This window comes from Agelaius phoeniceus, chromosome 1, assembly GCF_051311805.1.
Source record: "Agelaius phoeniceus isolate bAgePho1 chromosome 1, bAgePho1.hap1, whole genome shotgun sequence".
NCBI lineage: Eukaryota > Metazoa > Chordata > Aves > Passeriformes > Icteridae > Agelaius > Agelaius phoeniceus.
This window is the reverse complement of record NC_135265.1, coordinates 89,604,587-89,619,535: the sequence shown is the minus strand read 5'-3', so window position 1 is coordinate 89,619,535 and position 14,949 is coordinate 89,604,587. Positions and strand designations below refer to the sequence as shown.

At 39.7% G+C, this 14,949-nt stretch overlaps 2 protein-coding genes across 5 annotated transcripts in view; one reads left to right on the top strand and one right to left on the bottom strand.

Annotated features, from left to right (window-relative positions):
• The first annotated feature begins 1,004 nt into the window (after positions 1-1,004).
• On the top strand, positions 1,005-13,564 carry ZNF830 (zinc finger protein 830). Its single transcript, XM_054630193.2, has 10 exons — positions 1,005-1,164; positions 1,260-1,359; positions 2,395-2,515; positions 2,999-3,032; positions 4,211-4,419; positions 4,774-4,864; positions 5,532-5,595; positions 8,585-8,665; positions 9,982-10,058; positions 11,777-13,564. Exons 1-10 carry the CDS (start codon positions 1,043-1,045, stop codon positions 11,958-11,960), a joined length of 1,083 nt encoding a protein of 360 aa, XP_054486168.2. The 5' UTR covers positions 1,005-1,042; the 3' UTR covers positions 11,961-13,564.
• LOC129118663 (poly(rC)-binding protein 3-like) overlaps positions 7,425-14,949 on the bottom strand; it is a 501,082-nt gene continuing 493,557 nt past the window's right edge. For all 4 annotated transcript variants that reach the window (XM_077182963.1, XM_077182967.1, XM_054630163.2 and 1 more), the window contains one exon: positions 7,425-9,559. In XM_077182963.1, the coding sequence (XP_077039078.1) occupies positions 9,539-9,559 (21 nt within the window). In that variant the 3' untranslated portion in view covers positions 7,425-9,538. The remainder of the gene's footprint in view (positions 9,560-14,949) is intronic.

Here is a 14,949-nt window from a genome sequence, read left to right as displayed (position 1 = left end):
TGCTGCCGTGTGCGCTGTGCAGGGCATTGAGCAGGGCCTCCCAGAGTGTGGGATTCACATTCTCTGAACAGAGAGAGACAATTCTCTCTCTCAGGGTTTTTCCTGGAAAAGCAGAGAAAAGAATGATCAAACCAATTCTTACCTCATTTGCTGCTCCTGTGTTTGTGTGCAGGTGGAATGTATTCCGGAGATTGTTTACCGGAGGTGACCAGTTGGATCCACGTGTGTGGGTCACGACTCTCGGGCAGACTAGTAGTAGAAGTAAGTAGTAGTTAGAAGTAAGTTAGAAGTAAGTTAGAAGTAATTATGATGTAGTATAGTATGTATCTCTTTAATATAGTATAGTATAATAAAGTAATTAATTAGCCTTCTGAATCCATGGAGTCAGATGCATCATTCTTCCCTGCATTGGGGGATCTTCATAAAAACTATACCGGAGGGTGCCTGATTTGGGGCCTCCAGTGTTCCCAGGACTGGCAATGACACAGAATTTTTAAAAAGCTGGGTTGGTTGTTTTTTGTTTTTTTTTTTTTTTTAATAACATAAAGTACTTTACACACTTGTGTTGCACACCGTGCACTGGAACAGGTTGTCCAGAGAGGCTGTGGAGTTTTCCTCATTGAAGATATTAAAAGAACCATCTTGGACACAGTCGTGTGCCAGGCAGGTTGGACCAGATGACCCGCTGTGATGCCTTCCAACCTGACCCACCCTGTGATTCTGTTTTTTCTGGATCTGGACGTATGGGATGCAATGTTTATTATCTTTTACTTATTTGGTTTGGCGTGAGGGGTGGGGTACGTTTCAGGCAGCTTATTCAGAGCCGTGTTCCACAGCTGGACTGCTGCGTCTATGGAGCTCTGTTGGCGCTCCAAAGGCTTAACTAAAGAACATCCACTAAAGAACATCCACTATGTTCTTTAGTAATACACTGAAGAACATCCCGAGGAAGGACGCGGATCCATCCCCGCTCCTCCCTTCCCGGCGCGCTCCCGGCAGCGTCACGGCGCGCGCCGGCCCCGCCCTTGCGCGCGGGGGGAAGATGGCGGCGGCCGGGGCGGGCGCGGGGCGGAAGCAGGTGCGGCAGGAGGAGCTGCGGCGCCTCATGAGGGAGAAGCAGCGCCAGAACGCCAGCAAGAAGCGCATCGACTCGCCCTTCGCCAAATATCCTCGGCACCCTAGAGCTCGGCTGGGAGGAGGGATGGGTGGCGGGAGGGGGTACGCGCCCCGCACGGTGCTTCCCTTAACGCGGCCGGCACGTACAACAGCCTGGGGCACCTGAGCTGCTCCCTGTGCAACGCGCCCGTCAAGAGCGAGCTGCTGTGGCAGACCCACGTCCTGGGCAAGCAGCACCGGGAGGTGAGCGGCGCTGCGGAGGGTCTCGGCCGGGCTTCGCTGTTGGGGAGCGCCGGGACAGCGCTTGGGAAGGGGAGGCGCTGGGGAGAGGCCGCGCCGCCGGAACGGGGCCTGGGGTTCGCTGCTCCGGGCTCCGTGCGGCAGCGGGAGCGGCGGGGACCCGCCGGGATGAGGGTGGGAACCAGCCTGGCTGTTCCGTCTGGTTTCTGTTCTCTTTAAGCCCAGGCGGGGGTAGAAAAGGCAGCCGCCAGAAAGGGGGTCCCGTGTCTTTCAGGGGTCCGCTCCTCCGGTGAAGCAGCCCCCACCGTAGCGACAGCTTTTGGCTGTCACTTGTCTGCTGCTCGGACTTGGACCCGACCCCCCTCCGCCTCCCCGGGCTTGCTCGGGGAACTGTGAGCTGTCAAGTGACAGCTTATGCTGGGTTAAGAAAATACACGTTTTTTCTCTTTGTAATTCAGTAGTAAAGATAAAGAAGTTGTAAAGCAAGTCAGGGAGTTTGTAACTTGGATGAGACCCATTTTTTTTTTTTTATCCTTTTAAGTTCTGCTGCTACTTCTTAGCAAAAACTGAAAGACTGTGTTTAATTTTACAAGTACTCAGGAAAAGACCAAAGGAACAGAGGGGGTGCATTGCCTGCATTCAGATTAGATGACTGTGGCAAAGCAGAGTGATGTCTTTCATGATGTTAAAATGCCATGTTTTAATTTTAAAACACTTAGTATTCCAGGACCTTAGAATAAATCCAGCCTTCCTGCTCTTCTCTCCAGTACCTTACTGTTGTCAGTGTCATTGCTCTATCTTTTCTTACTGGCACAGCCTCCCTTGTGTGAGTGTCAGTTCCTCTTCCTCCATGTCACATCATTCCAGAGGCTGACAGAAACACTGGTCTTTGTTTTGGTAGCTATGGTGTCTATTTCAGTGATACTGTTCTAGAAAGGTATCAGCTCACTTTGATGACTGTTGTAAAAGCTCTGTATTTTAAGCTGCAATCCAGAAGTTACTGCTAGTAATGTGCCCTGAATTTTTATTTCTTGACAGAGAGTTGCAGAATTAAAAGGCACAAAGCAGACGGCCACTGGCTCAGCTGCTGGCACATCCTCTCATCCTGTCAAGAGAAAAACAGTTGAGACAGAAAATACAGACCTAAAGAGAGTAAAAGGTAATGAGAGACAAATGCTTGCCAGAATCCGTCCATTTTACATCTTGAATGTTTTTGGTTTGTTTTGTTCCTGTGGAAGTGAGTATGAATACACCAGACTGTTTAGTTAATGTCAGCCCATTGCTGCTGAAAAGGGGAAAAGTTTGGTTTGTTTTCTTCTGGGTTATTGGGTTAAATTAGGTCATGGAACTGTGGGCTTGGCCCAAATAGATCGAGAAGCAGTGTAAATTAAGCAGTAGGAGCACTTGCCTAGAAGTGGTGTTACTCCTTTTCGGTGGAATCAAGTCACTGGGTTTCCTCAAACCATGCACCAAAGTCCTTGCCAAAGGAAAGACAGTTAATTTTTTCCCTTGGTGCTACCAGACATGTAAATATATATGTTAAATATGTGTGGCATCTGGGGACTTGGTGCTGTCACAGAAGCCTTAGGGATGTTTCCTTTAAAAGCATGGATTTTAAGAAGTTCTCTTGGCTGTTGTACAGGTACAGAGGAAAAGCCACACACGTCTTCGTCAGGGTAAGTAGATCTTGTTATTACCTAGGAATTTTTTCTAACTACCAGTGGCTGCATTCTCATCCAGCTCTTCCTTGTCTCTGCTTTCTGTACAAGGGCAAAGTTTGAGAGTCAGCAGATCCCTGCTTCTGCCTGTTCTCTAGCAGAGTTGTATAGTCCTGAACATGGCAGCATCTTCCTGGGTGGAGATAATTGTATCAACTCTTAGGACTCTCTGAGAAAACAGGAATTATTTTACTGTCACTGACAGACTTCAAAGGACTGACATGTGGTTCTACTACACAGCTTAAACATAACCAGACTGTAGCATGTACTCTAATAATGCCGACGTCCTAAAGAAGAGGTGTCAGTCTGAAATTAAGAGAAATTTTCAGTGTATAATTAAATGATATTTATTAACAAAAACTACTAACAAGTGACAGATCTTCATTAGGATGGTTTTTGTCACCTAAAATTCATGTTGGTGCATATGCTGCAGTTGAACTTATACAAATATAGGGCTGTATTTGACTTCAAGGGGTTGGGTTAAGCATCTCAACTGCCCCTAAAAATTTCTGATGGTATTCAGACATCTTTGTGGGGTGGGCAGATGTCAGGTGACACTTGTGGGTCTCCTTTGCACTTCACAGGATAAATTACTATCTTGCATAAGTACCACTTGCTGTTTCCTTGAAGGAATTTAAGTTTGTGTGCAAAATTAACACTTGAGAGGTTTGTCCATTTTTGAACTTGTTGGTATAATTAGTTTAAAATATATTGTGGAAAAATGTTTGGCTTGCTGGCTGCAGCTACTCCAGCAAATCTGTGTTTTCTCATTGCTGAGCCTGTGTGGCTGTTGTGAATTCCAGTCCTGGACAGCACTAGGTACCCAAAATAAGTAGCAAATTACTTAATAGGTAGAAAAAGAATTACTTTAACCATCATTCCAATTTATTACGGGTTATTTTTATTAATGTGAATATGCAAATGGAAAAATGGATCTAAAATATGTTTTTAGAATTAACCTGGGCGTTTCTGGGGACCTTTAAATGAGAGCCCCAGGTGTGTGCTGCCTTCAGAGAGTGGCTGTGTTGGCAGCTGTGCAGTTCAGGGCATTGCTCACAGAGGGACTGGGCTGCTGCTGCTGGACTGGAGTCACTGCTGTGAGGTTTCTAACAGTTGTGTTGTGGGCTCTTTACCAGGCTGCCAGCAGATTTTTTTGATGAAGCAGAGCAAGACAGTGCCAATGTACAGCTTTCCAAGGGCCCAGGTCCCAGTTTATTATCAGGGAATTACGATGACGATGATGAAGAAGAAGAGGAACAAGAACAATCAAGCAAATCTTCTGTTGTGCGTAAAACTGAAATTCCACCTCCAACTCAAGAAGTCATAGCTAATTCTCTGCCTGCAGGTAATGCTGACTGAAATAGTAATTCTTAGTAATTAATAATAATTCTCTGTAAGGAGAAGCTGTGATGTAACTGATGATGAAAGGTTTATATTTTATTTTTCTAATTATTGCCATTAGGTGATGGTGAGTGTAATACTGGAAGTAGAGATAAACTAGCAAAGAATCTCCTGTTATTGTGTGGTGATTGCTTATTGATTTTATGTTCTAGTTGTTTGAGGCTGCCAAGGGAAGTAACATCTGTCTGTTCTTCCCTTGATTCAGTAAGGTACTAACTGAAATTCCTGTGTAGTTGGAATTTTAGAAAATGCCTGAACAGCTGTTCTTTTTGTCATAGTCTTCTGTCCTTTCCTATAGACTTTTTTGACACCAAAATTCCAGCTGCTCCTATAGTTTCCCATTCTGGATCCATACAGAAAGCAGAGATACACGAGAAGGTAATCGAAAGGTAAGCAGTCAAATCAAATATTGATAGTCTTAGCAATTGTAAACAAACATTTGTCTTCCAGGAAACAGAGACTGTGATCCCTTAGAACTTATTGTTATGTTGCATTCAGAATAGTTTGTATATATGTGAGCCTCAGGCATCATTTCAGACAGGTATCTTGCACCCTAGGGACAGGAGAAGAGATGGAGCAATGTCATACAGAGTCTGTTTGACATCTCTTTGCAAATTTTAACACAGGGTACTGTGGGAGCTTTGTGTCAACCACTGCTTTCCAATGTTTAAAGGAAACTGCTTGTTGTGTGGTAATGGTTCAGCTCACTTGAGCACTCCTTTAGACTGTGCTTTAGTCTTTCAGAAGTAGAATCTCTGCTGTTACAACGTTTGGGTGTTCAGCACACTGGAAAGAACAGTTTAAGAAGCATAAGCTACAGCTCTTGTTTTAACAGTGAGATTTAAACCTTTCTGTGCAGTTCCTTCAAAGCGAGGAAGGATCAAGCTGAAAGAGGAGGTTTTGATAGTTGTAGATAAAACTAAGGGCTTAAAAATCTTGCTGTGTTTCTGCATATTTACACAAAGGATTATGAATTTAGTTTTTGACTATTTTTAACTCTGCAATAAAGCAGATTGTAAAGTGTTAACTTGGGCTAATAGTAATCAAATATTTCAGGAAAGAAAACACTGCTGAAGCTTTGCCAGAAGGTTTCTTTGATGATCCTGAAGTGGATGCAAAAGTAAGTGATCTCCTTGTTTTATGCTACTGGATTTATTTCTGCCGGTTGTAATGATTTGCTGAGTAGTAAGGATGCTTTTCCAGGTAATCAGTCATACTGGAATATAAGAAGATGACTGAACTATTTAGACTAGAATAGACTATTTCAGTTGGAAGTGACCTATAATAATCATCTAGTCCAACTGCCTGAAAACTTCAGGGCTGAACAGAAGCTAAAACTCATTCTTAAGGGCTCTGTCCAAATCCCTTTTAAGCACTGACAGGCTTGGGGCATTGGCCACCTCTCCAGGAAGGCTGTTCCAGTGTTTGCCCACCCTCTGGGTAAAGAAATGCTTCTTCCTCCTTCTCAGTCTGAACCTCCCCTGGTGCAGCTTTACCCATTCATTCTGTGTGAATGAGAAAACATGAAAAGGGATGGAGATGGGCAGGAAGAGCTTGTTAAAGCCATCTCTTGCAAAGTATTTTTGATTATGGTTCCTCTGTGACTCTTAAAGAAATGTCATTTGTTGGTTGGAATACTGAACTGACATTTGGACAATCTACCTTTATTTCTGTGAGTCATCCCAGGAAAAGCAGTTCACTTAATTTGTACACTCAGTTTTGCTTTGGAATTGGGGATATAATAGTTCTTGCATGTCCTTTGTGAGATCCTGCTGAAAAGTGTTGAGTCACTGTGTGACTGATGGGGTGCATGCTGTTGGAGTGAAAGCAGCTCCATTATGGCACACGCTGTCATCTCCAGTGCTGGTTACACCACAAGAGTCAACCTGATCTTCAGCCCTCTCGTCTTTTACCACTTGGGGGTTTTATGATGCTCAGAAAAGAAAAGAAATGTGGGTATTCACCTTCAAATTCTCAAAATTTCTCAAAAACCCCCCCCACAACTAAAAATCTTGAAATCCAAAAACATTCATACTTCAGCTTGCATGGTGCCAAATGATGACCAAAATAAAACACTGGTATTTGAAATACAAACCTTTTTTTGTTTCTTTTTGTCAAATTTGCCACAGATTTGATAGCCTTCTTGCTTTCTTTATTGAAATACAGTGCTGTAGGCCTAAGTCTTTTTTATTTTTTTTGAGTATATTTTCTTGTTCACACAGTGGAAGGCTGCTGGTGTATTTAAATGGCATTGTGAGGCTAAGCCATGACATCTAATTTGGGGACCTTCCAAATAATGCTCCTTCATCTTCATTTAGTCCCACTGGCCCAGCTAACAAGCTTGGGTGTTTTATTTACTCTGGCAAGACTCTTTTGGCGCTACTCATGCCCAGGTGTTGCCATATGTGAATAGTTTTGAATAATGATATTTTGAATATTGAAATATGTAGCTGAAAAATCCATCCTTTGGCTGCTTTTTGTGGGGGTTTTTTGTTTGTTTTGTTTTGTGTTTTGTGTCTCATTGAAGTAGTAAATTTTTCAAATACTTAGTTTCATCATAAGTAGGGCATGCAGGAATGCCTAGCAGGAAAGGAGAATCTGCTTTTATCTGTGAAGACACTGGTTAATGACCTTTGTTCTGGTTATTGCCTCCACTGATAAATTTACAAGTGATTACTTGTTCCATTGAATTGCTTGAAGAGGCTCTTCCTTTTAATGAGCCCTTTCTGAGTGTAACTAATACTCAGAGGGAGGAGAATGTTTGTGACATCACTTACGTTGAGGTGGCTGCAGTGGTTCTGTGTTGGAACCATACACAAAATAATTATTTGAAGAATGAACTGGGCGTTTGAAAGGGAGATTGTGGGTGTGAAAAATGCTTGTTATTTGCATCAGGTACTTGTAGAGCATATAAATTCTGGGTTAGATAAATATTTCAAGAAAAAATAATAACTTTAGTGTTTAAATTTATTGTAAGAAATACAAATAATTATGAATTACAAAAGACAACCACAATGCATAATAACACAGTACATACACATATGATAGAAATAATAACAACAAAAAAATGAAATGATGACTATTACTTCCCAGTATGAGTTTGCTTGGAAGCTTCTAATTTATTCTATAAACTTAATTCATACTACTTGATTTTGTATAATCACTCAGGAACAAAACACACCAAACTGTTGTCTTTACTAAGGTGATGACTGACATGTCACCAAAAGAGCAGAATGAATAAAGGGAAAATAAAACTAATGCAAAAAGATGGTGTCATGACTTATGATGTTCAAACTGCTTAGTTCTCCTAGCTATATAATTTCTACCCAGTCCTGAGTCAGACATAATCTGTCCTCTAAAATACATTATATGCCACATCTTCCAGTCTTGAATTGTGTAAGTTTCAATTACACAGGTAGACTACCGTGTTTATTTATTTGCATTAAAAGCACAATCTGGCTTTGATTACCTTGGCTGTAGATCTTAAACACATTCTTACCACGACTACTCTTTCAGACTTCATGTCTTGGTACTAAATGCCATCTACCGCAGAATAAAAAGCTTTGCATGTCATTGAAATTGGTTTGTAGCTGTACATTTTCTTCTGTTAGCCAACAAAATTAGACTAGATTTGAAACACAGTCAGGCTATTTAACACCAGCAGACTAGTGACTGAAAGGTTTGATATTTTATGTTATGCCAAAGGCAAACAATTCACTGCTTTTTGGCTTGAAATGGCTACTGTATGCAATTGTACAGGCAGCTTACAGAAGAATTTAATAGTTATCACCTGACACAGTGAAATGGCAGACCATCAAACTCACTTCTGTTACTCCAGACATTCCACACCAGCCACTTTTAGTCAATAATTATTCTTTAAAGCTGCAGTCATGGATGTTGTTTAATCCAGGAGTAGAGTCAGGTTTTTCTTCCGAAACCACTGTGCAGCTGCACTCTCTCACTCATATCCATTACTTAAACTGAAATACATCAACCAGACTTCTCTAATAACACAGCATAATTTTTCATATTTCTCCTGGTTTTTTTTACAGTGTCCCAAAGAGTCATTAGACTTAAATTGTTAATTTATAAATTTTCATGTTCTTTAGGTGAGAAAAGTTGATGCTCCAAAGGATCAGATGGACAAAGAATGGGATGAATTTCAAAAGGCAATGCGACAGGTCAACACAGTAAGTAATGGAATCTATATTTATTGATTCTAAATACTATACACAATAAGGAAAACAACAGTTTCATGCAGCTCTGCAGAATGGCTGACATCTGCATTTGTCAGCTGGTTGTTTCAATGCAGTGTGTGGTTAAATGCACTTTATAAATGAGCAAAGGGTTCTTTGTATTTTCCACTTAAATGAAATTAAGATGAAAACTTTTAATCAAGATCCAGTCATATGTATCTAGTTACATTTGTTACACTGTATTTTATTTAAATACTATTTAGCTAGCATATACCTCAGATCAGTGTCCTGTATCCAAACAGGACACAACTGTGGGCTCTTCTTTAGCTCTATATTCATACTTTAACTTTTAAAAACACTACCCATTTGTCTGTCTTTTAAAAAAAGTATCTATAAAGTGTAGGTAACCGGGATTTCATGTTTAATTTAAATGCACTGGAAAGGAACTCCAAAATCTGGGAAGGTGACAAAAGAGTTTTGAGACACGTAAATTAGCCAGTTTTTCTGTACTTCAATTTTTTACTCTTTACCATTGCATGGAAAGTCTTCCTGCAGCAGGTGTTGATCTGCCCTTGTGTACAATTTAAAGATTACCTGTATTCTTAGTCTTCCCCTAGAGTATTTGCTATCCTTTTAATTATTTTAATTGTAAATAGTTACTCATATGTCAACTGCTGAGAAAGGTGGTGCAGAAAAATGTTTCATTGCTCATTTTAAAGCAGTCAGCACTATAAACAGAGCAAATGTTCATACAAAAGCGGTGGTGGATACATTTTGCTAGCATAAGCCATTCAGATAATTCTTCAGCTTAGGAGGAATCTTCTCAGTTATGCGTGGACCATTGATTGCATAGCATCTCCCAGACATTCAGATTTGAGAAAGTATATGCTGAAAAAAATAACAGGTTAGAAACACTTCGGGATCCAGTGGGAATATTTAAACAGTATGTTCAATAAGTGGTGTGTATTTAAGTCCCAAGCACTGGGATAGAGCTCTTGTTTCAGCCTCAGACTGGGTATGTGTCTGGTATGTTTACTTATGCTCAGTTTCAAATCGTAGAGTATTAAAAATTTCTAAAGATTAACCCCAAAGCAGTCAAAATTCTTTTGATTTTAAGAAAAAGCATTTCCATGTCAAATTAAACCAGACCACTTTTTTTCTGTATTTGCCCTTTTAAAGATGGGAATATACATAGAGGAGATTGACACTAACTTCAGGTGGAGGGGAGCAGGGGAGGACACAGACATTGTAAAGGAGTGGAAGTGGAATTCAGGATGAAGGTGAATTTTCTCAGTGCTTTTCTGGTTTAGATTTCAGAAGCAATAGTGGCAGAAGATGATGAGGAGGGACGACTAGATCGCCAGATTGGAGAAATTGATGAGCAGATGTAAGTAGATCAATTTTTCCTCAAATTCTCTGTTCTCTAGCAGTAATGGATTGCTCTTTGACTAGAGTGATAAAAACGCTTCTAATCTGCAATACTACCTTTCATTAATCACCTGAATATTTGAAGGACAGACTCCCTCAAATTGCAGAATGATACCTAATAAAGACACGGATTTTGACACAAAGTTTTGTAACTTTCTCCAAAGAGAGAATGCACTGGAATCACTGAAGGTACACAAGGCAAATTCTTGGAACAAACTGTCCCTCTTCCCCTGTCAGGTGGCTTAATGTCTTTGTATTTCCCTGGGAGTTTTGATTGCTGTAGAATATATGTGAACATTTTAAAGGATCATTTCCTGTACTGAAAATGTCCTCTGCTGTGGCAAACCCTCTTTAATTCTAGTAGAAGTTTAAGGTTTTGTGGAGTGATGCACTTCATTACATGTTTGTGTGGTTTTGTTTTGCTGAAATGGGGAGTGTGGTGGTTGGATGGGCATTGGTTTAAACTCAAGCAACCTGAAATACAGCTCAGTGGAACAGTTTGTTACCATTTTCCTGTAGCTCAACACACTGATATTAACAGTGATAATGGCAATGGTAGCAACTCAGAAGGAAAGACACTAGAAATTTCACTTCAACCCTCTGGGCAGATTTACATGCTGCACATAATCAGTGTATGGTAACAACAGCATTGGGTTCAAACTGAACATTGCTGTTACAGGAATGCCTTTTAAGAATGTTAGTGTAATTCTAAAGAGGGCTTGAGCTAAACTTGCCTCTCTTTAAGGATTTATTTTTCTCACTAACTAAGGCTGCTGTAAGTACATAGAACCAAATTCAGAAATTTGTAGAGTACTTCAAGTTTTAATTGCAATTATTTTTCCGCAAAATAAAAGTTCCAAACACATTTTTAAAGACTTTTTGTAACATTTGACTTCTGAGTGTATTCAAATGCAGGCTATTTCAAATTAAGTTGAAAATGAAATAAATTCCTTGGCCTTCAAATCTTCAGCTATGTAAGAATCATATTGGTAATATGCCAGGGGAGACAGGATCCAGAAGTAACCCCTCCATGTTGACCCTTCCGAGCAAATAAGAATGAAAGGGGCAAAGGAGAATTTAAATCAGGCTGTTACTACTTGACATTTTCAAAAAAAATCCTATTTGAAGTGGCTAGAATGGTTATAAAACACAATTCAAGGACAGAACTTTTTAAGTGAATAGTAACCTGAAACTTTTGGATTGTGTTTACTTAAAATGTTCTGTTACAGCAGAGAGGAAGCAGATAAAGAATCTGAACACTTTGTGCTGCTTTTTTTATTTTCAGAGATGCCACCACTAGGTTATCAAAATTGATAATTGATGTCACACCTTTCTCTCTTGAAAACCATAAATGTAGCAAAGAATGGTGCTCCTTCTTGTGTGGAAGTGGATATTGGTTCTGTGCTTTTTGAAACGTGGTTTGTGACTGTATTGCAGTTGTTAAGTACTTAGATTAGGTCTCACTGCTAGAGAATTGACCAAGCCTCTCCTCAGTCTGTTTTCACTTGAAGAATACTGAGAGGGTGCACTAGCATCTTGAAAGCTTATTTCTTTTTCACTGTTGGGAAGCTGTAAAGCTTCTTTATCCAAAGTTGTAGAAGCAAAATCCAGCCCTGGAGGTGATGGCATTAATGTGGAAAGGCCCCAGATGTTAACAGGTGTTCCACTTTCCAACAGTGAATGCTACCGCCGCGTCGAGCTTTTGCGGAACCGCCAGGACGAGATAAAGGAGAAGTTAAAGGAAGCCATGAGATTAAAAGCAGCACAAGAGAAAGAGGAGGAGGATGTTGGGAGTGAAGATGAAGAAGAACTGCAGGATTTGCTGTCACAAGACTGGAGGGTGAAAGGGGCTTTGTTGTAGCATTTTTGCAATGTGGTTGACACTCTTTTTTATCTGTGGTCTTGCTTCCATTGTTAGAAGGGAGATTCTTTTGTTAAATATTTATTTAAAGAGGATCATAAGCTACAGAGCAAAGCTTATTAAAAAAATTTTGTAGATCTGCAGTAGTGTATTACTTGTTGTAAAAACTGTATATTGCAAATGTTTTACAATACTGGATGCACCTTTCCTATTAAAATGACTGGTTTCCTACCAGAAGTGTTTTAGTGGGATTAATAAATCTGCAAAGAATCTCTAGGCTTTTGGAAGCATTAGCTCAGTTTGGTAATTTTGAGACTTGGCTTATTGTCTACAGAAGTACATAGTCAACAAATTTTTCCCAGACTGAGGGTTTAGGGAAAGGGAAATACTATGCATTTATGTTTTCTTAAAATTTGTAGGTGCCCTTCTGTCCTTTGCCCCAGCTCCCAATAAAATATGTACATTTTTTTTAGAAAAAAAAAATGTTACAGTTTCTCTGTGTATATAAGGACTAAGCTCAGAAAGGCTGAGCTACAGCTTCTCCACAGTGTATTGCCTTAATGTGCCATAGCACTGCTGGATATTTTTCTTTATGGTCTCCTGTTTTGCTTAGTGCAGCCATCATGTAGCATATCTCACACTTCTTGAACCAGTGGGATGAGAAGGCAGTGGTTACATATCTGCATCACTTAATGAAAGGGTGACAAAATGCCTGAGAGGAAGGTGCTGCACTGGAAACTGAGGAGGTAAAATAATAATTGCAAATACTGGAAATTTTCTTAAAATACTATTTTAGGCACAGAAAGCATCTAAAATTGATTCTGTTCTGATAAACACAGATTAGGTAAAATCAAGAACCAACAAACTTGACAAGATTGGGACATGGAAAGCAGAACTACCTTTGGTAAGTGTCTTTTTTTTTAACTTTTGTAAATCTTCAAATACTTCAAATTTACTGAGGACTTTTTGAAAATAAGAGGGACGTGTGGCTTGATTGATATCAAAAAGTAAAGTTGTTAAGAACAGGTTAACCTTTTTTTAAAATACTCTAGATTTAAAACTAGCGAGATTTTAAAGGGAGAAAACAAGCTTTGTTCTTATGAAAGCATTCCAATTCCTTGCCTCAGAGATTATTATCAACCAAGCAATAAAGATTAGAACAAAACTTAGATGTTAGATTTGCCTGTTTTGGGGGAAATATCTGATATGGCAGAAGCCCTGTCCTTATAGTGAGATGCCTTTTTATCACTCCCAATTTTTGTGATCCTTAGGTTCAGCTCTTCCTATTTATAAAGCTGTAAAAATTTAGGCAATAGTCCCTAGTGGTTTATTGCATCCACACTTTCCTGCTCACACGTGCTGGCTTACAGCTGTTAGTAAGAGGAAGTGTAAGTAGCTGTTGCTGCTGAAATGTTTGATGTGACACTGAAGTCTTACATGAATTAGGACTGTCACTGAGATAGCAACATTCAGAGAGTATTGAAATACAGAATAAGTGTTCAGAGAATATTGAAATAAATAATGAATGTTTGGACAAGTTGGAGAAAACTCCGTTGGACCAAAACTGAAATAAAATGTCTTTGTATACATGAAACATTGGAACATCAATGTCTAAGATGCCTGTCATGCTGCACTGAAAGATCTCTCGATCCATTTATCCCTGCAAAGAGAACTTCCAGCTGAGGGGGTGGTGCAGTATTAACAGGACAGTCTTTTTCAAAACAAACCAAAGCACAGTCCCTCAATTTCCTTCTGAGAAAAGCTAAGCTAAATTCCTGATCTGTTTATCTTTGCTTTTCACTGACACCACTCACCAAAGCACACAAGCTTGTTAACACTGAAACTTCAGAACCATTCTGCATTTTCAGAGAAACAGATGTAATGAATGTCAGGTTACACTGAACATCATGGACATGCATGTTTTGACACTATAAAAATGCTAATCTCTGAGTCAGTAAATTACACTTTCTTTTTGTACATTTTTCCGTAATTTTACTTTGATCTTGCACAGAAATCTGCAAATCATGGTTTCAGCTGTGGATGAGTAGGAAATTAACTGAGCATTAGAACAGTTCATCTGTTTTAGTCTAGTTGCCTTCATCTTTAGAGGTATCTTGGGGTAAGAGGCTAAAGGCAGTGAGTTTAGTTACAGTGCAGGATCTTGAACATTCAAATCCAAACCAGTGCGCCCCATTGTTATTAGGAGAAGATGGCAGGAATAAACACCAGATCATTCATCATTCTATTTGTTCTCCTTGCATAACTTGCTGAAAGGGAACCATGGACCAGCCGGGGGGCGTGTGCATTGCTGGGGAAGTGACAGCATCCATCTCTCTTGGTTGCGTTTTGTTTAGGAGTTGGTGCTCTTTTCCTTGGAGCAATCTCACAGATCTCCAAACAGTTTTATTCCAGTTTTTTACACCTTACTGCATACAACAGTACCTTTCTTCAGCATTTGAAACAAAGCTTTTAGAGAGCTTTGTGAAGATAATGGGGGTGTCTTTGCCCCTTGTGACCACTGACGTGCATGTGCTGTCATGTCAAGAGGGCAAGAAATCATCCTGCTTTTTAGCAATGAAAGTAGCATGGCTATAAGAGAGAAGTATCCTAACCTCTTTTAGTAGTCAGGCTAATTTATTAAGGGAAATAATCTCCTGTATCTTAGAAAAACATAGGGATAATTAATTTGTAATCTTAAATATGTGTTCAGTTTTAGAAAACAATTTTATGTACTTCTGATGAGCTATTCAGATAGCTTATTAACCAGAGGAAATGATTGTTTTTAAAAATGTGTACTTAATTTCTTTCTCACTTCTTAACTTCCTTAAATTCTGTTTCTTAACAATAAAGATGAAAGTAACCCTAATAACTAGCTATGTCAATAACCACTGTTAAAAATGAAATTTTAATTGGAATTAGGAAGACTATTTTAATTTTCTGATCTTCAGGACTTGCAGAAAACTGAAATATCAGAGTTAGGGAGGAAGAC

Coding starts and splice junctions, on each gene's coding strand:
- ZNF830 (XM_054630193.2), top strand. CDS start 1,043: ATGGCGGCGGCCGGGGCGGGCGCGGGGCGGAAGCAGGTGCGGCAGGAG. Junction 3,033..4,210: donor CCACACACGTCTTCGTCAGG/GTAAGTAGATCT, acceptor GCTCTTTACCAG/GCTGCCAGCAGATTTTTTTG. Junction 10,059..11,776: donor GGAGAAATTGATGAGCAGAT/GTAAGTAGATCA, acceptor ACTTTCCAACAG/TGAATGCTACCGCCGCGTCG.